The 24572-nt window shown below is 45.6% G+C and overlaps 1 protein-coding gene across 2 annotated transcripts; it reads left to right on the forward strand.

Moving 5' to 3' along the window:
* Positions 1-19408: 19408 nt before the first annotated feature.
* On the forward strand, positions 19409-24002 carry LOC136550479 (uncharacterized). 2 transcript variants are annotated; one of them, XM_066542058.1, is made up of 6 exons: positions 19409-19572; positions 21123-21421; positions 22199-22306; positions 22400-22447; positions 23163-23421; positions 23522-24002. In XM_066542058.1, the coding sequence occupies exons 2-5, from the start codon at positions 21173-21175 to the stop codon at positions 23403-23405; spliced, it is 648 nt and encodes a 215-aa protein (XP_066398155.1). In that variant the 5' UTR covers positions 19409-19572; positions 21123-21172; the 3' UTR covers positions 23406-23421; positions 23522-24002. The 2 variants fall into 2 exon arrangements, with proteins under 2 accessions (XP_066398155.1, XP_066398153.1); XM_066542056.1 differs by having other exon boundaries at positions 21123-21439; positions 22202-22306; positions 23522-23998.
* The last annotated feature ends 570 nt before the right edge of the window (positions 24003-24572 follow it).

Below are 24572 nucleotides of genomic sequence, written 5' to 3' on the forward strand. Positions count from 1 at the left end.
AGATTACCTATGCATCGAGTATGACACCTGGAAGGGTGATATTTCTCAGCTTCACCACTCGATAAAAATCTTGATCACTAAATGTGTTAAAGAGTTGGTGTTGTTTGGTTGTTGGGCCACGTGTTGGTCGAGGAAGCTTACATTGAGTTTTTTTTTCAGAATCTCTAACCTTTCTATGAATGATGAATTATATATCACCATCATGTAAGAAGCTTTAGATGTTCTCTCTTGGTCATTTGAATGAGACGGGCATCAGCATATCCTCCAAAACTCTTACGTTACTCAAAATGTGGAACTGCAATTATTTCATATAAGCCACTCTTCTAAGATGGGTTGTTTATGCAAATCATATGGAATATTACTTTGCTTAAATTATGGATTTGCAGATTTGGTGCAGTATATGTGAGCCATTGTCCTGAGCTGAGGTGAATTACCCAAGTCATAGAGCAAGATTTGGTGTTCTTGAGCTTGGGACTAGGGTTTATGGGTAATGTTTTCTAGGGTGAATTACCCAAGTCATAGAGAAGTTTGGTGTTCTTGAGATTGGGGCAAGGGTTGTGGGCGATGTTTCATAGGGATGTGTGCTATCTAGGGTTGTGCAACTTAAGGTTTGACCCTTTATTTGGAGAGTGAATTTAGTGATAGGGAATTAAACCAAACTTGAACAAAAGAGGGAAATTCATGAAGTTAAATCTTGGTAACTTAGCTTTGGTGGATATGTGACTCTTGGGCCACTAAACCATGCTTATGCGGCCATGCCTTGTGTTGGTATTTATTAACGTGTCACTTGTTTTAAGTAGTCACCCTATGTTATTTACATTTCTTAGCATCTTTTACTAAGTTGTCATCCCTAGTATTGGTGCAAAAAATGCTTGTTAGTACTACCTAGTGCCACTTCTAGAATGACACTAAGAAGTACTTTAATATTTCATGTGACTAGGAAGAATATATATATATATATATATATATATATATATATATATATATATATATATATCAATGAAAGGAATCTGCAAGCGCACAGATAATTATACCATCGTAGCACTTTATCCGAGAGTATTTTAGGTATCGTTATTTATATTTTATCACAGGGAACGTTTGGCACGGACATGTATTGATAACTTATGCTATTGATAGAGAAGTAAACCATAACTAATATTCTACTCACAACAGGGGTAAGTCATAGAATAAATTATGTATATGATAAGTATGGATTAATGATAAATCACTCAGAGTACTCTTTTCTATGGCATTAGCATGGTTAAGTAGAATATTAGAGGAATAATTCCTAAGTCATTCTTAATTACAAGTCAAAGCATACATAGATTAGTGCAATTACACCTAGTAGTCATGGCTAAAGTCATCTTTATATCTACACATAAGGGATATTACTAAGAAAGATTAAGAACAGAGCATGTTCTTCCTTCATAACCGGACCTTACTTGCACCTATATTCGAGGGGTGGACTACAAAAGATTCAACGGGAGTGTCACATCCGCGATCTACCACATGACACAGAATATAGGGTGTATCCGCAGGTGAACAACGTATAAGCACCACTCTTACACAATGTCGACCACTCACCCTGTGTACACCAGAGCGAGCGCTATACGAACTTATGCATAAACATAATGATAAACTAGCTATACTAAGTATATAATCAAAGTAGACGATGACCATTATAACTAAGAACATGAATATTGTGAATACCAATGTTATCATAACAATTGTAGCAAACATATAAAAGTAATAAGAGATACAAAAGAGAGGGGGTAGATAGATTATACTAAATCACACTCTTGACAAGATTAGGAATCCAAGCGAAGCCTGCTTGCCTCCCTCTAGACCTAGCCTAACTAGCTATGCCCTAGAATATGGTGGAGCTCTGAGGATGATTACGGTTTCTGTCTTCTCAAATAACTTATCCAACGCCTGTGGGAGGGGGGTAGGGGCTGGTATATATTGGCCGGAACGTCCATCGTGAGCCTTTGGATCAAACCGACTTAAAGAACGGCGTTGATGCATTCTAGGAGGCGGTAGAGAACCGACATTCGAAGGAGGGGCTGACATGTGGGCCAGGGAGCCGGCCGGCTTACACCTGGCAGCCACTCGGGCTCCGCCTCGGTGTGGAGTCCTCTCGAGTCTTCTGAAACCTTCTGGGGTCGTTTTCGCTGTGCCATCAACACCTTGCTTCTTTTTCCTTCCAAGTGGGAGAGATGAAACTGAAGGAGTTTGTGATTTCTTGCATGAAACACATATTCCTGAATTAGGGAAAGACCTAAGAAATCCATGGGATAATTGGGTGAGAGGGAAGTAGAGCTTACACTTGAGATAGATTAAGTAGCTAGCCTCTTCATTTTCACCTTAAGCAATATAAAATCAAGAGTTAGGGTTTGGATTTGCGATTGAGAAATGAGAGATGTTTCTTGAGCTCACTGAGGTGATGGAGATGGAGATGATGATCTTCATCTTCTCCTTGAGTTGTTGATGCTTAGTCTTAGCTTAAATTTCTTCTTCTTTTCTTTCTGTTCATTCTCTTCCTTTCTCTCTATAGTTCTTGTTTTCTCCACCTTGAAGAGAGAGAGGATGAGAGTGAGTGAGTAAGATGGAGAGGGATCTGAACCAGGCATCTTGGAGACTCCATTTCGAGCTGACAAGTGGGGCTAAGAGGGATGAGAGAGTGACAACTCAATTTAACTAATTCCGCTGAGCAAGTGATCTGGCAAAAAGTCCGACGAGTCACCGGATGGTTCGACATAACATTATTTTGATAATCTTGAATTTGAAGAAGAGAGATTGAAATTAGGGGTCTTAAATATAACTCATAAGGATTATAGAACCATTTAAAATCCAAAGATCACTTCTCGAAGTCAGCCACCAGGTTGACCAAGGTTGATCTAAGTTGACTTGGTTTGATTGAAGAAGGTTACGAGGTTTAAGAGTCGAATTTGGGGTCCTTGTCCTTGGAGAACTAGATCCAAAAGCTTCCATTAGGTTGCTAGAATTGCCCATTGCTGGAAAAGAGATAAAAGGAGGCTATGGACGGAAGATCTTGTAAAGTTTAATCAAATTTAAAGAAAAAGAGCACCAGGTTTTTTACGCAGTTCTGGGAAGGGTGAAGGGTAATGCGAAGGACAGAGCACGACAGGCAGCTGACTAGCTGAGCAGGCAAGGCGTGGCGTGGCGGTACATGAGCAGTTGCGCACGCACGCCGCCGTGGGCACGGCTGCTGCTCGGAGCCTAGGAGTCGTGGGCTGGCCTCATTGGGCCTCGCGTGCCAGACGGCTCCTCGAGCCCACTGCATACGGCGCTTGGGCCTTGTATAAGCCGCTCATCTCATTAGGTCCGCTCATCTGTAGAATGCAACGGCCCTCTCCACTACGGAGTGCGCGGGCGGAGGATTCGTTAGTGCAGCTCCGTTGTGATTGGTTGGGTTCGGTGAGAGTGAGTGATGAGACGACGGTGGACGGAAGGACGGGGAAGACGCGAGCAAGCGGACGAAACGACTGTCGAGGGGGGCCATCCATCCATCCAAATGTCTACTTACAGCCTTAAGTCGTTTCTTCAAGGACGGAAAGTGACTTATACTGCCTAACTACTAGGACCTGACGCTGCTGATGAATCAATAATGAATTCATCTGAATATATGATATGAACCTGTTTGTTACGAGTGTCTCGCACTCCCAGTGAATCGTAGTGCGTAAAGGAAATGGAGAACTGTACTTTCAGATCTACCCTCGACCATGAAGGGTTGCAGCCTGCCAGCCTTGCAGGGGCTTCGTCGTTGTCAACCCTTTATCTTCTTTCAGTTCCTGAATCCCTGATCGATTCTTGAGCAGTGTGGATTCCATTGTCTGGACTAGACAGTGCAAGGTGTCGTTGCCTTCCCTTTTTTTTCTCTTCTATAGAGCCCAGTTTACTTACCGAAAATTTTGGCAAAACGATATTATAGCATTTTCGTTGTTATTTAGCAATTAGTGTCCAATCATAGTCTAATTAGGCTTAAAAGATTCATCTCGTGAATTTCGTCTAAACTGTGTAATTAGTTTTATTTTTTATTTATATTTAATGCTTCATGCATGCGTCCAAATATTCGATGTGACGAAAAATCTTGAAAAATTTGATGTTTTGGAGGGGAACTAAACGGACCCTAGTTCTATTCTACTGCCTACTGGTACTAACCATTTGGTAAAGCAAAGGACGATGCATGTCAGAGTATCTTCAAGAAGGCAGAGCAAAAGTATTCAAGAAATTGCATTGGCAATGGGGGCCGGCCGGGAGCTTCAGACTGGATCAAAGTTCTGACCAGCACAAACACAGCCTGAACTAGTTTTTTTTCTGCATGCCGATTGCCGACATTCATCAGAGCGACCCTAAAACTTACTTGCAGGTAGCTACTACTCGCTAGGTGGGTTGCACAAGACAAGCAACCAGAGTTGCTGCCCTCATCGGATGGGTGGTGCAATATGTGTTTGTGCGTATGCTCGTGCGTCTGGATAAGACAGCGACACGCCGCCGACGGCGAAGCAAATGCATCCGCATCCACCTTTCCGTTTCCGCCGGGCTTTTTATTTCCAGCGTGGATATGTGGTGTGGCTGCTGCTAACCAAGCTTGTGCCTCACAGGCACAGCTCCGCTACCTGGAGTAGCTTCCAGGTGAAAGCGATGGCCGATCCCATATATTCAGCGACAACATCTTTCAAATGATTAATCAAAATTAAACAATCCATGTGCGTACGCATCTCACCTCGTCACCCATCATGCATGAAAATGCTTAGTACGTAATAACTCGTTCTAGAAGCCGGTAATGAATCATCCAATCCATCCACCCTCCCTCCCATTATATATTACGATCTCAGTTCCAGGTTCTCCCTCCTGTCACTGCTACTTAATTTTAGTCATATCAGGGATGATGATGATGATCAGGCCTACTTTGAAGCTCGTCAAGGACTAGTTTATGTTAGTGGCGAATCCTATAGGTGGATAGTAGTTCTTGTTGGCATCTATACGAGCGCTTTAATTTGGCTCTAGATTACCGCCAGCTGCACAAGTTAAACTCGCTCTTTTATTGAGTTGCAGTGAAAAGCTATAAATATAACTTTACTCATCTAATCCTCGTATACAAACATACCAGGATGTCATATTGTCATACTGCTACAGTGATTAGATATGACATTAGAGCTGACTTTGAGCCTGCCCCTGCTGTGGCTACAGTGCGGCAGGGGAGCCTTTCGACGTCTGTCCCTGCCACGGCTACAGTGCATCAGCCAGGGAGCCCTTTTGGCGGCTACAGTGCAGCAGCAAGGGGAGCAGCAGATTACTTTATAATTCTTCCCATAATCCTGCTGCTAACCCTAGAACCTCCACCATGCCGATCACTTCTTTAGCTTCGTGAATCGAAGATGGCCGAGCGGCTTGGTGAGGACGTCCGCGAGCTGCCGACCAGTTTCGATGAACTCGATGACGATCTGCCCTCCATCGACACAGTCCCTAAGGAAGTGAAACTTGACGTCGATGTGCTTGCTCCGGTCGTGGAGAACCGGATTCTTCGCGAGGGCGATGGCGGGCTGGTTGTCCACCATCAATGCTGGTGGGTGAGCTTCCACACCGGTCAGCTCGCCCAGCAGCCGGCTCAGCCACACAGCTTGGCACGCCGCTGTGGCCGCCGCCACGTACTCTGCCTCACTCATGGATAGCGCCACCACATTCTATTTCAGCAACAGCCATGAGATTGGAACCGACCCGAGGAAGACGAGCACGCCAGAGGTGCTCCGCCGTCCATCGATGTCCCTCACCATGTCTGCATCGCTGAACACAGTGAGCTGCAGCCCACTTCCGTCGGTCTTGGGGAAGACGATCCCCTGATCCACCATCCCCCTGACGTAGTGTAGCAGCCGCTTCACCACGGCCCAGTGATCCTCTCGGATATTCTCCATGAAGCGGCTGACGTAGCCTATGGCGAATGCAATGTCCAGCCTAGTGTGGACTAGGCAGCGCAGACCACCGACAATGCTTCGGTAGAGTGTTGCATCTACCTTCGCCGTGGTACTGACCTTCATCAGCTTCAACCACTCCTCCATCGGAGTCACGCACGGCTTGCACTCGGCCATGCCGCTCCGCTCCAACAGCTTCGAGCCGTATGCGCTATGACCGAACGTGAGCTCCTCCTTCCCTATCTCACCTCGATGCCGAGGTAGTAGGAGAGCGCATCGAGATCGCTCATTCAAAAACGAGCATCTCACGTTTGAAGCTGTCGATGTCCTTCGCACGCGCGCCGATGATGATCAAGTCATCCACATACACGCCGATGATGAGCTCCTCCTTCCCCCATCGCCGCGTGTAGAGCGCGTGCTCGGTTGCGCATTGCATGAACCCAAGCTCGCCCAGCATGGCATTAAGCTTGGCCAATTTTACATCCAGGTGATTGACGCGCTAGTCCTTCACTGCTGCCAAAGCCAGCAGCAGTCAGATAGACTCCATGCGCGCTACCGGCGTAAAGAATTCCTCGAAGTCGATGTCCTCATGCTGGGCAAAGCCTCGGGCGATAAGGCAGGCCTTGTGCTTGACAATGGCACCGCGCTCGTCCCGCTTAACCTTATACAACCACTTCGGCTCGATTGGACGATATCCTGGAGGTGGATCGACGAGCTCCCAAGTCTCATTTTCCTCGATCGTCTTCATCTCCTCCAGCATCGCTCGTCGTCAATTTGCACCACGCTCGGCCAGCGCGAACGTGGGTAGTTCCTCTGCACTAAAGAGAAGCAGCTCTAGGACATTAAGCAGTCGACCCGCCAGGCCTAAGGACCCTATGCCACCGACGATGTCGTCCAGCCTACGGAACCACACCTCCTCACCATCATGGAAAGCATCCATGAACTCGGTGATGTCGCTTGGAGATGAGGCAAACTCGATCGGCGTCGATGGAGTCCCATGTTCCGCTTGAGTGGTCGGCACAGCACCTGAAGTGCTCGGCACCTCAGCTGCAATGCTTGGCACTTCTCTTGGACCACTCGTCACCACTCCTACTGGAGTGGTCGGCACCCCTCCAGGAGTGCTCGTCACTAGTCTTGGAGTGGTCGACACCACTGCAAGACCTCTCGGCTCTGCTACGGGAGCGTTTGACACCGTCCTAGAGTGGTCGGCACCACTACAGGACCGCTCGGCACCACTCCTCGAATGCTTGACATCCCTCCTGGAGTGCTCGGCACCGCCCCCAGAGTGCTCGGCTCTGTTGCTGGAGTGGTCGGCACCTCCTCTCTAGCGTCTCCACCACCATGGATGACCAAGTGCTCGACGATGAAGGTGCTGGTGAAGCCGCCAGCTTCCCCCATGCACGTACTGTCCTAGTCCCACGCCGCCTTCTCATTGAACACGACGTCACGTGAGACAACCACCTTGCCTTCGCATGGGTCGTAGATCCGGTATACCTTGGTACCTTCCTCGTAGCCAAGGAGCACCATCGGTGTGCTCCTATCCACCAGCTTGATAAGGACCGGCTTCGTCTTTCTGATGTGACCAATGCAACCAAATGTTTAGAGGAAGGACACGCTTGACTTACGCCCATACCAAGCTTCGAACGGCGTCACGCCCTTTAGAGCCTTTGTGGGCGCGCGGTTGAGGATGAACACTATCGTGGTCACCGTCTCACCCTAGAACCTTGCTGGTATGCTCTTGGCCTTTATCATAGATCGAGCCATGCCGACCACTATCTGGTTCTGCCGTTCCACCATGCTATTCTGCTATGGTGAGTATGACGCGGTGTGGTGTTGCACCATACCCTGACCCATGCAGTATGCAGCGAACTCCACTGAATTGAATTCACCAACGTGATCAGTCCGCAGCATGCGTAGCTTCTTGCCACTCTCCATCTCCACGCATGCCTTGAACTTCTTGATCACCTCCATCGCCTCGTCCTTGCTCATCAGGAGTTGCAGCCACATATAGCGACTGTAATCATCCACGAGCAGGATGAAATACCGCCGACCACCGTTTGTAGCTGGCGTGATTGGCCCACAGAGATCGTCGTGGATGAGCTCGAGAGCGTCCATCGCACGATACTTGGCTGCCTTTAGGAACGACAGCCACCTCGACTTCCTGACGAGGCAGCTATCACACAGCTCACCTACGTGCTTGATGTGGGGCAGCCCTTGGACTATCTTCTCCAGCCAACTGAGCGTGTCGAAGCTAAGATGGACGAACCGGACATGCCACAGCCATGGCTCCTCGATGTGTTGTGCTACTAGGCACACCAGCTACTCCACCTTCAAGTTGAGCAGGTGTGGCAGAACCTCCTAAGAAATCGGGCTCACGTGCATCTATCATTGTCTCAATAGACCTTTGATAACGTACACGAGTTCCCAACAACTTAATAGGTCTGTCAGGTGTCTTCGGGAAACCCGAATCATCCACGATTTTTTTGAACAGGATCCCAATCACAGACATTGTAGATTACAATAGTTTATTCAAATATATACATCAGAGTAAAAGATAGCGGAAGTCTTAAGATAACATAGTTTACAAACTAGTTATTTTCAAACTTACAATACCATAAGTGTCATACAACCATAGTAGCGGGATAATATTACATTAACATTATTTATCATACAAACTAGTGCCTTGTCCAAAGGCCATTCATCATTCCTCATCGTCATTGACTTCGAACACAGACATGCAGCAGGAACCAAAACAAGCCTGCGCATACGACTCACCTGCAACAAGGGTTAACAAACCCTAAGTACAAAAGTACTCAACAAGACTAACCTGACATAAAGGGGGTGTAAGACTTTAGAGATGCAGGTGTTGGGGCAAGGTAAGGATGTAGCAAGATTCAAAAGTTCTTTGCCAAAAGCTTACTATTCTTGATCCTATTTTTAAGTTTTTACCTCTAAGTATTCTTAGTTCATTATCTCAACTAAGTGTTCATATCCCATGTTCCAATCCTTCTTATTCCATTCTTTTCTCATGTTTTAGTAATTCACTAGTCCTGCATTGCTTTTGTAATGAATCGAGTCTCCATATTCATGGAGCACCGGCAATTCGAATTGTTTCAAGTCCCAGCTGGGGATTCCTTATCACACGACATATGTAGAACTTAATCTTGCATATATCAACCTCGCTACCGGATCCTCCTATACTAAGCCGTCTCCACGCCACTCGAGAGCACAGCACACCTCAAATCCGGCCACATTCCAGCCACGAGGGTACACGCTACTCCCGCCATCTCTCCACTCTCAATGCATGGGCATTCATCTTAGTGTCGGATTAGCCGAAGTAGGCTTACCGGAGTATATGACCTGTACTACAAAGTGTCTCGTTCAGAAGATCCACAATGAGTGGCCTTTAAGCGACATAGTCGGCAACATTACCCAACATTCAAGATAAGTCACCCGACTAGTCTCTAGTTCATTCTATCTTCTTTCTTTCTTTGGCCAGTATGCCATCTTTGATTGTATCAAAACTTTTACTTTGAAAGCCTACCATAAAGCATACTAAGCATTCTACGCCTTTGTAAATGAAAACATCTTCAAGGATGGTAAACAATTAATAAGGTAGGCAATGCATCAAGTAGGTAACATTTGAATAAATCAACTTAATGCAATAGGTAACATAGGTGATAAGCTTTTCAAAGTAAACAAGGTAATGGTTTAATGCATAAACCGGGGCTTGCCTTCGTTGATGATCTCGGGTTCTGGATCAGTACCACAATTATCGAATCCCATGACAACTAGGAATTCTTCCATAACTTGCTCAACTAGAATCGTTTCACTCTCGAATTCTACACGAAATAATAACATATGCTTCAACATGATGATAATGCAAACATGATGCTTTCATGGTGCATAAAATATAATAACACCTCAAATACATCTTTCCTTCACGGTACGGTTGCAAGCCAACAAAACCAACTTGCAATTCTACCATCAATGACCACACAAGTGACTTGACCAAATTGATCTTGAAACCCTATTGGTCATAAAACATGATCAAAACAAGATCAAACACTAATCTAACACTTAGGGTTTGCTTTTATCTATTTTTGAATTAATTTGGAAATAAGCCCAAAAATGAACTTGTTCTAGATGACCTCAAAATTTTATGTAAGCTTTCTCATGACAAAATAGTGTACCAAAATAAAATTCATAATTTTTGGAGTTATACAGTGGCCTACAAAATTCATGGAAATTACATTTATTAATTAATTGACTGAATTTTTGAACATTAAAAATTTATTCAAATTTCAAGTTTCATATTTTTAAACCATACTAGAACATGTATAGAAGCTATACACAAATTTTCAGAATTTTTGGAGCTATGATTATTTTCCTATAAATTTCTAAAGTTTCAGCACTATTCAAAATTTAGAAATAACCAAATCTCACTATTCTCACGCTCTCTCTCACTGACAGCCAGGCCCCGCTCGTCAGTGACACAGACACAGAGCACGGCAGCGCTGCCATTACCGGTCGGCCAAAACGCGCCGGCGGTGATGCTCTGGCGAGGCAGACCGCACCAGCATGACCTACACAACCCTGTGAATCTACCCCAGTCCTCAAAATAGCAGCACGCGCACCGGAGTGAGCTCTACGTAGGCCATGGCGGCGCGGGTGCGACGGCGCACGGCACAACCCTGACCACGGTGCGGTAGAGGCTAAAGTGGAGCGAGCATCACGCTCAGGAGCTCACCACGATCACACCGGTGTGCTTGGTGAAGGCAGAGACGACCTGGATCGACGTGGCCACGGTGAGGTCGATGGTGGCGGAGCTTCGGCCGGTCACGGGGAAGAATGTGTTGCGCCGGGCGATTCCGTCCAACCCAAACAACGCGAGCAAGCTAAAGAGGAGCACAAGGTCGAGGCGATCACACTGGTGTAGCTAGGCATGACGGACGCAGTTCGATGGTGGCTACGACGAGCAGCGGAGCTAATCGGTGGCGGAGCAGAGCAGAGGGAAAAAAAGGGAGGACGACGGCGGCGGTGCTCCTATTTATAGCCGGGAAGAACGTGTCCGGCGTCGACAGCTCACGCACGAGCTTGCCACGGAGCTTGCTGCGTGTCACCGCGCAAGAAAGCGGCGGAAAACGATCGGCGGCGGCAGCTGCGTGGCGTCGGCGGCAAGCAGGGAGGTGGCGCTTGGCCGGGTTTTGATTTTTGAAGTATTTACATAATTGCCACTGTGTTTATTTTGCAAATTACTCACAAATTTTCTAAAGAAGTTGAAAATCTCCAAAAATGAAAGTTGCTCAACTTTTCAAACTCTACAACTTTTCTTCAAGGAACATTTTCAAATTCTGACTCCATTTTGAAATTTAAATTTGGGATGCATTTGAGCATTTGAATTATTTCAAAATTACTCCAAATTTTATATGTAAACTTTAAAAACTTTGAATACCAAAGTTGATCCTTATTAAATAAGCTTCAACTTTGCTTTTTGTCACAACCCCAAATTCCAAATGGATTTTGAATTAGACAAAAGAGGCAAAAAGGACTTTTATGGTTTGAATTTGAATTCAAATTTGATTTGTATACCTTTTTACTTAACTTTGATTTTTGACCAGTAACATGGCCCATTAGGGTTATTTGAGTCAATTGACACATGGTCTCACATGATCACATGAAATTTGACCCTTGTGGTCATGATCTTTATTTAGGGTTTTGAATCACATCACATAAAATAACAACATTATGAAATAAATCTTATTTAGTGAATGCATTCAAAATTTTCTACTTTATGAATGCTTTGCAATGCATATAATGACATGTCAAGTTTTAGTGCTAGGTCAAAACACCAAAGATGGTACAGTAGGTACAATCAATTACATGAGCATTTTATCTTCGTGAGAAGACGCCGCTCTCGATCAGTACCTTGCAGCCACGCTCGTCCAGCTTCTCTATGCTGACAATGCTTGAATGCAGCTACGGGATGTAGTACACATCCGTCAACGCGCGGTGCTCATTGTTCTAGCACCTAAAGATGATGGTGCCGCACCCTCGGATCGCCACCCTTGAGCCGTCACCGAACTTTACCGTGCCGGTCATGTTGCCGTCGAGCTCGGAGAAGGCTTCCTTGGAGCCCGTCATGTGGTTGCTGGCGCCAGAGTCTAGGTACCACCGCTGCTCCTACTCGTCGCCCCACATGTCCGAGGTGGACTTGGGCGCATGGTTCGTTGAGGTTGATAGCCTTTAGAGCCTTACTGTGCCCCTCCACCGCCATCACCTCTCCCTTCTCCTTCGCCTCAACATCGTGTAGTGCATAAAACATCACCATAAGGAGAGTGGCCTCATCATCCTCATTAGCCTACACTAAATGAGCCTCAGCCTTCTTCTCTTGCTTGCAATTTGGACACTACTTTACCTAATGTCCCATCTTCCTGCAGCGTCGATAGACGTTGGGGTCGACCTTTTTCTTCTTCTTCTCTGAAGAAGCCTTGACACGGTGCTTGTCATCGCCGCCGCAGCTGAAGGAGGCTTCCTCGGACTTCTTCATCTGGGTAGCCCACTCCTCCTCTATTAGCAGCATCTTGCCGTTGTCCGTCGTTGCTGTAGCCTGCTCCATGCGCTCATCCACCGCCTATAGATGGTCTATCACATCCTCAATGGTGAGGGTGGACAAGTTCAGCATCGTCTCTATGGAGAGAGCGATACAGATGTACTTCACTGGCATGGAGTGGAGGTACTTGAAGACGGCCTCTTCTTCGTCGATGGTGAAGTCGTGGCTTCTTAGCTTGCTGATGAGCAACTGCAGGTGAAGGGAGAAGTCCTCCACCGACTCACCATCCTTGAACTTGAGGGTGGCGTACTCCTAGTTCATCAATTGGGCTGTCGCCTTCTTTGCGTAGTCGAAGTCGACGCGCATCGCTGTAATGCCCTCTCACGCCTCCTTAGCAGAGTTCTTTGCCCCCAACGGTTCCCTATACTCCGCTGGCACAGCAGCGAGGATAGCCTCCAACGTTGACATGTCGTCTTCTTCATTGTTTGTGCCCTTATCAATGGTATTTCAGAGCCATCGGGCTCTGAGGTTGACCTTCATGGTCACCGCCCACTCGTCATAGTTGATGTGAGTCAGCGTCGGCTAACTAGTGCTGCTGACTTCCCACACCATGCGCACGATGACCTTCTGTCGTGGCTGGACAGCCACAGCAGCGTCGCTGCTATCGTCCATCTCTAAACCATCCGTCATCGCTAGCGATTAGTCCGACGACGGTGCTTGTACGGCTCTGATACTACTTGTTGGCCCTTGGATCTTTCACACGGGTGAGCCGACCGCTCACTGATGTTGTCGACCACACACTATGGCTAGAGGTAGAAGAAGGGAGGGAGAACAGAGTGCTCATACACACAGCATAAGCACCAGCATTGCCCGAAGCTCCGTAGAGGAGATAGCAAAACTGAACTCGCTCTCTTTACTGAGTTGCAGTGAGAAGCTATAAATACAACTCTATCTATCTAATCCTAGTATATATATATGCCAGTCTGCCATACTGCTACAGTGACTAAATGTGACAGCAGAACTGACTTTGGCGTATGCCCCTGCTGTGGCTACAGTGCGACAGGGGAGCCTTTCGGCGCCTGCTGCGGCTACAGTGCAGCAGCAGGGGAGCCCTTTTGGCGCCTACCCCTGCCACGCGTACAGGGGTGCAGCAGATTACTTTACAATAATTGCTATATAAATTTGACAGTAGTAGCTGGAAAAAATTATAGTCCCTCCATCCAAAAATGGTAATCGTATACAATTGCTATATGTCAACCGGTTGTTTTTGCTCCATCTAACAACCGAATTTGTGGTCGTCGATCTCGCTCTCTCTGGTTCGCAATCCGTTTTGCCGCTCCCTCTGCAACCGCCCCTTGCTGCCACCCCAGCAAAGCTCCACGCTCCCTCCGTCGCTGCCCCAAGCACAGGTCCCGCATAGCTTGCCGCCGCCCCAGCACAACGAAGACGACGGGGAAGTTGCCTTCCCGGACGAGGAGAACCCGACGACGGCGGACGCGGAGCCCTCCATCGCTGCCGCTGGGATTGATGAGGCGTTCGGAGGGAAGGGCAGGGATAAGGTTAGGGAGGGTGGGTCCCACCGTAATGTGTGAATATTTTGTGATTTGTTCTAAAATTTGTGAATAATTTGACATATATCTCTCTGATATCTGCAATCCATAAAAATAATTTGTATTTTTTTCTGAAAATTTTGGCATATGTTTATCTGAAATCTGCAATCCATAGAAATAGAAGTTGCGTTATCCTAAAATTACATCACCATGTTTAATAAATTACGCTGAACAAATCATTGTGAATATAGTAATAAGACAGTGTAACTATAGCTTTAAAACAGTGAAGTGCATATGCAAAATTCAGTTGTTAGGAGGGGCGAAAACATCCGGTTGTTACCTAGACATATCCTAATCGTAATAGATAGTAGGGAAAGTCATATAAAATAGATTTTGACTATTAATTTTTTTATAATATTAATATAATGTCGGCGGCCGAAAAACAATAATATCATGTTAGAGACACTTTTAACATAAATCTCTAAACTATTTTCCTTTCGTCTAATATGATTACCACTTTTGGACGTAGGGAGTACCTCCCAAGAGCGACGGTATCTTGACACAAAATCTTCAAAAGTCCGTTTATCTGTTTCTTCACATTCACATCAGAGAATATCGCCCTATTTATTTGGGCTGGTTTGGCTTATAAGTCATGGCTAAAAATACTATTAACTAATTTGGTGTAAAAAAATACTATTTATTAACCAATAAATCATAGTTTATAAGTCAAACACCACCAATATAACGCAAGTTGGATGAGTACGACCTGCTCAGCCCGCCAACTTGTCTGACATCGGCGCTGGCATGGACGACGACAACACCGATGAGCCTGCGCGTCGTCCCAACAGCAACCTCGGCGACTACGGCGAGATGAATTTGGTCAAAAGTACTTTATCTGCCCCCTCTCTTAATGCACCGCCTACCTGCAGCTCCATTTTCACAGCTACTTCTCAGTCCCCTCTCCCTACTCTCCAAGCCTACTGTCTCACGGGCGATGGTGACAACCCAGCTTAGGTCCAGTTTAGATGGCAAAAATTTTGGTAAAATAATACCGTAGCATTTTCGTTGATATTTGATAATTAGTGTTCAATCATAGTCTAATTAGGCTTAAAAGATTCGTCTCGTGGATTTCGTCTAAACTGTGTAATTAGTTTTATTTTTTATTTATATTTAATGCTTCATACATGCGTCCAAAGATTTGATGTGACAAGAAATCTTGAAAAATTTAACGTTTTGGTGGCGAATTAGACAGACCCTTACTCATCTCTCGTTACCATCGCTGGTGCCCAATCTGGCTGCCACTGCATCGGCCATGCTACGGAGCCTCACACACGTACTCACCTCGCTGGCGACGCCGCTGCTCACAGAACCAGCGATGAGCTGCATTCTCCGATTCGGCAGGCTGCAATATTCCTTGGGGAATTACCGGTGAGTAGTTAAAAAAGATCGTAATTTTATGTGAGCCATTGAAAAAGTTCAGCGGACTTCAACGTCACTATTTTAACTTTTTTTCCCTTCATGCCACTGCCGTTAGATTAGACTTTAACGATGTTAAAGTGCAGGTATAAAAAGTAAAAAATACCATTAAGTCTAAATATGTCATTAATTTTTTTCAGTATCTTAACGACTTCAAATGAAAAAACTTAAAACTAGAAAGTTGTAGATCTCGTCGAGATCTATAATTTTCATATAAAAATTATCTTCATTTAATTTCGTAAAAAAGATATGATTTAATATGATTAATATATCTTAGAAAAATCATATCTTTTTTGTGGTACCTCAAGCAAACTAAGCTAACTATCATCTTTACCAAGCAAAGTGTTGGGTTCAACTAACAAACACCTAGCTTTACAAATGAAGAATATATCTTTATTTCTACTAATGATTTAATATATATTGAAACAAAGATCATTTAACTCCCTAATGCTTAGTCTATTCTAAAGCTACAAAAATTACAGTGAGCACATAATAATACAATGAAGCTTGCTACCATAAAAATTTCAGGACTAAAGCTATCACCAATTTATCATAAAAATTCCTACAATGATTCATTTTAATAATATGAAGCACTTTCAAACGATTTAATAGCTTCTGGTATCAATATGTATAAATATGAACTAAATACACCAATAGATATAGCATAATTTTATGAACCTAACAAAATTTATTTTACAATTTTTGAATATCTATCCGATTTTATATTAATTGCCAAAGATCAGCTCAGAAATTAAATTAGAAAACTATCTCTAATTCCTTATGAAAAAGAAAAATGAATTCTGGTGCGCGGCCCACACGCGCGGCCCACGCAACGCAGCGCGCGACGGCCCACGCGAGGCCGGCCCACGGCGGAGAAGCCCCCGCGCGCAGGCGCTTTTGCAGAAACACCCCCGTGCTATCCTTTATTAACACAACGACTATGCGCACTATTTCTATTGATAGTGTTTATGCAAGAAGGCCCTCGTATTAACTCGTCTTCACATCTGGGAGGTCCCCGACACCTCCGCGCTCGCTGGCGCGGCATTGACCGGCACTAGGCCGCTACGCCGGCCAACTGGGGACTCCCTCGACCCATTTAGAGGACCGATGCTCACCTACGGGCCAACACGCAACAATGGGCAGTGATTCGAAGACTGGAGACGAAGTAGGGCGACTTCGCCACGCTACGCGCAACCTGTGGTGGCGATGACAACATTCCGGTGAGCCACGGCACTAAGGGAACAATAGAGGTAGCGGGTGAGCATCAGCGACTCACCAAGGACCCGGGCGAGGCGATGGTTCGGCCGAAGACGCCTTGACCAAGGCTGGCCATGTACGCGCGGCGAGCTCAGTGACGAGTCATGGTGGACACGACCGCGTCAGCAGTGTCGGAACAGCGGTAGGGGTACGTCTTAGATGCGTATGGCGAGAAGGGGTTCGAGACAAGTCTAGCGGTGCAGCCAATTTGGCCCGAGGTGGTCAGATGGAAGCTGCCCTCGGTGATGGGCGGACTCAGCCTTATCGGCATGGTGGCGGGGAAAAGCTCCAAAATTGAAGCTCGACCGGACGCTATTCAAGGTGGGATGGGGGCGGGTAGCTAGGCAGCTAGGTGACGAAGCCAGCGATGCGACGAATCGGGCAATGGTGACTTCTCCCTGCTTATTTAATGGTGCGTCTCAGTCCACCATGGCAACAACGAAGAAAGAGGGGGAGGGGGTAGGTCAGAGCTCAGCTCGTCCTCGCCTTGGCGGGGTGCGAGCGGCGTGATCAGGACGCACACGCACAGGCGCTACGGACAAGGCCTGTGTGCATCCGTGATCGACACGGCACGAGCGACTGTCGCGCCTTTATGGGCGAGGTGACAGCAGGTACGACCATGTGCCGATGTCGCGGATACGCCTTGCGCGCGCAACAGTGGTGCAGAGCCGTAGGGGGGTGCGGATACGACGGCGAGGCGACGATAGCGTAGTGCGGCCGTGGCGGCACTAATGACGGTAGTGCGAGGCAGGGCAGCAGGGCATGGGGCCAGCGGCTCGCTGCGGCCGGCCTCGGCCAAGCCCAAGCGGGCTCGACCGACCCGGCGTGGCGGCACGGGATGACCGCGTGGGACGCGGCCATGTGCGCGTCGCGGGCTGGCCGCGTGGTTACCACGCACACGGCAGCAGACATCCCGAGGCTGTGTCGTGCACGAATTTTAAAGCACCCGTAAAAACTAAACGAATGATCTTGGAACCAAGCCACCTTCACCATGCTCAAGAGAGCATATTAGGCTACCCCGAAGAACTAAAACATAGTACTAATCTTTAACTAGATTTCTCGGAATAAATTCGCAAACCCAGTGCTGTCAAACTTTTTTTAAACTAAAGAATTTTCTAAGTCTTTAAGCTAGTTTTGATTTCAAGTCCCATTTCTAAGCTATTGGAAACACTAGTTAGCAATGTTATTTTTCTACAGCAAGTATTTCATTGTCATCTATAAAGTTTATACTCTAAACTTTATTTAAGTGCCACATATATGTTCTATAGTATTTTTGTTCAATAAAAATTGGTTTACAACCCTACTTGTTAGCTGTATGAGTTATGAAATAACTTTTTGTTTAACACTTTTATTGATCATTTTAATTGCAATGCTTTATCTATGCACTCCATCACATGCACTAACATATAAATAATTTAGGATGTAACACGGAGGGTGTTACACTTAACCTTAGCGGTGTGGCAACTCTATCTGACGTTGATGCTTGGAATGCCGACGTTCCCCCAAACCTTGACGCCAAGCTTTGTCCCTTCATCCTACAAGCTATCCTTTGGCGGTTGTGGGACGCCAGAAACGGGGAGATCTTCAGGAATGAGTCTCCTTCTAGTCAATCTGTGATCTCAAAAATCTGTGATGATCTTGTAATTTGGCGCAAACGCTTCAGGAATGATCTAGATGTAACTAACCTGAACAACTGGAGCTGTTTTCTTCTCCACTGTAGTACCTCGAACGGCCCCATTCGGCTTACCCAGAAACCGGCTTGTTCGGCTTATTTTTTCAGCTAGAATAGTATTTTTCTCTCACAACAATTCAGCCAGAATAGTGTTTTTCAGCCAAGTTTCAGCAAGCCGAACGGGGCCGAACATCTCCACACTTGTGGAGCCCTGAAATGAAAAAGTTTGGTGGGGAATCTCTCCCCCGTTGATTTAAAAAAAAAATTGAACTGCTTTTTTGAAATTCCTACACTATTTCTATAAAATTTCTGTATTCCAACTTCGAAACAGGCTTTGTGATGGAGTGTAGTCAGAACGACAACCTGTTCGCTTGCTCATATACGATCGTGAATTATAAGCTAAAATAGTATTTTTCTCTTACACCAAACTAGTCAGCAATAAATAATCCATGATCGTTTACGACGAAACGAACATGCTGTTACAGTGAGCCGCTAAGTTGGCACGTCCTGAGCTGCTGCTTGCTTGTGTCTATCGTCTTAATTGATCCTGATGGGAGCCAACAATTAGCACGGTTCAAATTTACAGTGAATAATTAATATTTATGTCTATAACTAAATTTACTATCAAGTATATTTTATAACTAATTTAATAATATTTAGCTTATATCATAAATACTAGTATTTTTATATAATTTCAATCAAACTTTAAACAGTTTCCCTAAAAGCGAGGAAAGTGAGAATTGAACGGAGGGAGCAGCTGCTACTAGCCACTAGCCCCACTAGCTAGCTCGCACTACCACCTGTAAGCTCAGGGTGGGGTGGGACCCGCCACTACCAGCCACTGCCGAGGGGGCTCCGCCACGCCTCTCGATTGCTTCTGCAGTTCCAACAGTGTTCAGAAGCACTGCTCACCTGACCCCTCCACCTCCAGATGCGTTGCGATGCGCTTTAAAAGGGACGGACGGACCAGGCTCGCCTGGCTCCGGCTGGCTGCCTCTTTCTCCCATCCCACCTCCTCCTCTGTATCCATCCATCTGCTGCCGTCCCCCTCCCGCTGCGTGCGAGAGCCGCGCCACGAGAACGGCGCCCGAGATCACTTTTCCCGTCCGCGGCACCTCCGCTGCTCCCACGGTGAGAATTCCGCGTGCTCGGTTGGCTTGCCTGGCTGGCTGGTGGTCTGGTGCAGCCTGCGGCGGCGGGGCGGCCGTGGTTTTTTAATTTGCCTGCGGCGCAGCTCCGCCCGGCCCCCCTCAATTGGCTCCCGAGTCCGGAAGATTCCTTGCTTTGCCGGCGAAATTCGGGCTCGTCCTGACGGTTTATCCGCTGGATTTGCGAGGGGTGGTTGTGAGTGAGGTGATCGGGGTCATCTCGGGCCCAAAGGTGGCGGTTTTACTTCGATTAGTCCCTGAACCTCTCGGGTTCTTGTGAATTTCTTGCTCACTCGGTTGCATTCAGTGCCTGGTGCTTAATTGGGCATGGGGTACTATAGAATTGGGATTAGACAGATGCTAGTGCTTCAGTCTGTCGCTGTGGTTCTTGTGAATTCCTTGCTCACTCGGTTGCAATCTGCTGGTTGCGCCTGATTGTGACGTTTATGCTGCACAGAGTTGACTAGTAGCCACGATAATGATTGGAAGCAGCCGCCCGCCTTTGTCTTGTTTTCTTTCTTCTCTGTTCTCTGTACTGGCGAACGTTGGTTTCAGTTTATACCCGGCTGGATTGAAAGACAGATGCTTTGGACTTTGAAGGCTGCGTGCTAGTTCCGTTCATATTGGTTGAGATTTCGGTAGTAAGACTAAGAACGCACTTGTGGTCAGGCTTGCTTTGTTAGGGGGTAGACATTAGACAGATGCTAGTGCTTCAGTCTGTCGCTGTGGTCGCTAGTGCTTTCTTACCTGGGAATTAGTTTCTTGTCCTACTTATCTGAATATAAGCTTTTCATCGATTATTTTTGCTCAGACCAATTTCTATCATGTATAAGTCTCCCGTCCTCCTCCTCCACACCCCCGCCCCCGCCCCGCCCCCCCCCCCCCCCCCCCCCCCCCCCCCCCCCCCCCCCCTGCTTTGCTTGATGCTATTGTTCTATGGGTTGATCACTTCTCAATAAAATACTGAACAATGATTGCCTTATCATGTTCGAAGAATATGGTCGTGGGTGTTGCCTGTCTAGGTGACTTTGCTGATAAACGTGTTCCTGATTCTTGTTTGACTTTACTTTCAATGAACTCAGGTCCACGCATAGTATGCTGTTACTTCAGTCTGCTGTACTGTATAAACATTCGAGCTTCTTTTCATACTGTATCCAAGTAGCTTTACTTGGGACAGTCAGAGCTGCCTGCGTAGTTGGTCCACGCCTTAGGATTTGATGAGTTCATATTGATGGTCTTGCCACGTTGCTCGTCCTTGTTTAAAAGCAGATTGCCACAATGCCTTGCGTCTGGAGTCTGGTTAATTGTGTGCCTTGCTAATATTCACCCATTTTCTTACCCTTGTGATACGGGTTTTTGGAGTACGGTTGTTTGTTGCAGTAGTTTTTCCATGTCTTAGGATTTCTGTAGGTTTATATAGGTGGCCTGCCTGCCACACTGCTCTGTTTTAACAACGAAAATTCTCATTACTTTGTATCTGTTAAAGTGTGTGACTTGCTAATGTTTATCCATCTGTTGATCTTTGTTATTCAGGCTTCTGGAGGGCAATTCTTTGCTGTTTAGCTCAAAAGTAAAAAGGGTAGATGGGATCAGAAGGACCTTCAGTTGTCACTGTCCATGTTACTGGATTTAAGAAGTTCCATGGGGTTGCTGAGAACCCAACTGAGAAAATTGTGACCAATCTTAATTCTTTCTTGGAAAAGCGAGGGTTGCCAAAAAATCTTGTCCTTGGAAGCTGTACAGTTCTTGAAACAGCAGGGCAGGGGTCACTTCCCACATTATATAAGGTTTTAGAGTCTGCTATTGCAGACAGAGGAACTGGGTCGTCTGCACAGGGACAAGTTATTTGGGTGAGTGCTCAGTGCTAACCATATTCTTGATTTGATAGTGTAGTCTAGGATCACGCTAGATGAATCAGTGTTCCTCTAACTTATAGCTAAAATATCTGTGTTCTAATGTTTACCATGTTTTTATTCTCTCAAACCAGGAGATTAGCATTCAAACTATCGCAGTTCATATAGCAAGTTCTTTCATGCATTGCCGAATGAAACTATGAATTCTGCAGTATTTAATGGATATATAATGCATTATCAAGTATCATTTAAAGCATAATTATTGGGTACTCATCAATGTCAATGCATATTGCTAGTTGATACGCTTCGTCTTATGGTGAAGGCCTAATTACAATTCACAAGAATTTTACCCTCTTATTTGACCATGTGATAAGATGTTCACCTTACAGCATTAAAATTATCGAGAAAAAGTAAAAAGGGGCGTACCCAGTGCAGAGCTCCCGCTCTGTGCGGGGTCTGGGGAAGGGTGTCGGTGGCAAGCCTTATCTTCGCCTGTGCAATGCGAGGAGACCGCGACTCGAACCCGGGACCTTCCGGTCACAGGCGGTAAGACTCTACCGCTTGCACCAGGCCCGCCCTTCAAAATTATCGAGAAAAAGTAAAGCATCTTAAATGATGATTGGAAACTAATGCTTCTGTTGTCACAAGAATTAGTTTCATCTTGTGGATTGTCATGCTTTTTCTCTGAAAATATATTTTAGAAAACATAGTTTGTATCCAGTGTCACTGGAACTGATTTTATTATGGAATATATTTCAGATCCACTTTGGGGTCAACAGTGGTGCAACAAGGTTTGCCCTTGAGAACCAAGCTGTTAATGAGGCTACCTTCCGGTGTCCAGATGAGCTAGGATGGAAACCTCAGGTCGCTTTGTTGTCTAATGCCTGTTATTGTTATCTAGACTTACAAATAAACCTTGTTGATGCATTTTGACCATCTTCATTTGTTCCTGTGCAGAGGGTCCCTATTGTGCCCTCTGATGGAAGCATCTTGCGAACGAGAGAGGTAAAGATTTGATAAGTTTGATTTGATGGGTGCTTGTTATTTATATGTGCAGTCTTACTTCGTTTAATGTCTTGTCATATATAATTATGTATCTGGAATCCGCTTTCTGTGTGCGATATTTACCTTCAAAGGTGTGTGAAGTTGATAAGTTCTTAATGTATTTGGTTGTACCCACCAAATATTCATTGATAGACTACCCCAACTTGCTTGCGACTAAAAGGCTTTGTTGTTGTTGTTGTTGTATGCAGGAGTATTGTAATTCATCCGTTCCTATTACTTCTATTTGAATTCAAGCATCAATCTGTGAGAAATTAACAAATACTATGATAAACAGTCTGGTAGATTTGCCACGGTTATCTATAGTGCATAGAAGACCTAGTCCCCAACGATATCACAATGGCTTCAACGGCTTTTCTATTTTATCTTGTTCTGTTCTCCCCCAACCTGATTTGTATTCTTCAAAGTTCTCTTTTTTATTTATATAGAAATATATTTTTCCGTAGGGGCTTGCCCCTCCTGTTTCATTAAAAGAAAAAAACAATCTGCTAGAGCTATGGATTTTACCTGTGCACCAAAATGTTGTTTATTGTACCAAACAACCTGCCAGAGCTGGATTTTACATGCACACACTTAATCCTTTAGGCTTTTTGATTGATATTTTCCATTGAAAGCATTGGTGATCCTGATATTAATCACCCTTTTCATAACCAACCAGACTACCCTGCCAGTGAATGAATTGACCAAGTCGCTCCGGAAGATAGGCTACGACGTGGTGCCCTCCGACGACACTGGTCGGTTTGTATGCAACTATGTGTACTACCACTCTCTTCGGTTCGCGGAGCAACACGGCATCAAATCTCTGTTCGTGCATGTGCCCCTCTTCTTGACGATCGATGAGGAGGTCCAGATGCACTTTGCCGCTTCCCTCCTCGAAGTCCTTGCTTCCTCCACCAACTAGGAACAGCAGTTCGAAGGTGCGTCTGCTCAGCCTTCCGGTCCAGTTCATTGCTGTAGGACAGAACAGAAGAGTGAGTGTAACACTGCTGTCCGGTTGGTCTCCTTCCCTCCTTGCAGATCAGCGTTTGGACTCCTATCTCAAGGATGGATGTAAAGTTGGATGCAGGCTGAATAAGGTGGTGTGGTCATTGGCGATGGATGTTGATCTTGCTCCAGAGGGTGTGTTTGGGGGGGAAAAAAGGAAATTGCTCCAGATGTTGATCTTGCTCCAGAGGGTGTGTTTGGGAAAAAAAAGGAAATTGCTGCATAGAGTCAGACAGTCGGTGTATCTTCATGTGGCCAATTGCGGCTTGTATGCCATCAATCAAGCGCTGTAAACATGCCTGAAAAAATTGGGGACCTGGATTTCAATAAGATTTGAGTCGTTGGGGCAGACGCATTGCATTACATGTATGCTGGGGCTGATAAATATGCTGAACACAAATTGTTTGCATAGTCTAGTCTGACGGTGTTCAGCCAGATAAATATGCTGACGCCTAGCTGTTGCTAGGTGATACGCTTCTGCATTTGACATGCTATGAACTGATTACCATCGATCGAAATCTTCTGCGCAATGTGCCTGGATTGGTCGACGCGTGTTTCTTCTTTCTTGTACTGGCACTTGAGCTGGGCTGGACCAATGAATAGGCCTGCTTGGCGTTGGTCTGAGACACGCAGAAGATAAGAGTTACTCCCTTCCAAATTATAAGACTTTTTGTCATTTTTCAGAAACATACGTTTGCTATGCATATAGATGTGTGTTGTCTTATTAGATACACAGTAAAACTTATGTACGTAAAAAAGGCAAAATGTTTTATAATTTGGAATGGAGAGATTATTTATAAAATTTCTTAACATGTGGGTAAGCAAATGTTAGGAGCAGAGAGAAACACAGAAGCTCAACGTTCAGCAGCCAATTTCAACTTCAATATGCAATAATAATACTGAAGGCCCCAGCAAATGTAGGACTTCGGAGTAGTATAATACCATATCCATATGAAAATTTATGAAATTGCATTTTACTATCTACTATGTAATAAGCAGCAGATCAAAGCTCGTCGATTTCGATTGCAGGCCCCCCAAAAAACGAGATTGCATTGCGTAGCTAGAAGCGGGCAGAACTAAACGC

This window comes from Miscanthus floridulus, chromosome 4 (assembly GCF_019320115.1).
Source record: "Miscanthus floridulus cultivar M001 chromosome 4, ASM1932011v1, whole genome shotgun sequence".
NCBI lineage: Eukaryota > Viridiplantae > Streptophyta > Magnoliopsida > Poales > Poaceae > Miscanthus > Miscanthus floridulus.

Excerpts from the sequence above, each read along its gene's own strand:
- LOC136550479 (XM_066542056.1), top strand. The coding sequence starts at position 21,173 with ATGGGATCAGAAGGACCTTCAGTTGTCACTGTCCATGTTACTGGATTT. Across the intron at positions 22,307-22,399 it reads AGCTAGGATGGAAACCTCAG|AGGGTCCCTATTGTGCCCTC; the intron begins GTCGCTTTGTTG and ends GTTCCTGTGCAG. Across the intron at positions 22,448-23,162 it reads GCATCTTGCGAACGAGAGAG|ACTACCCTGCCAGTGAATGA; the intron begins GTAAAGATTTGA and ends ATAACCAACCAG.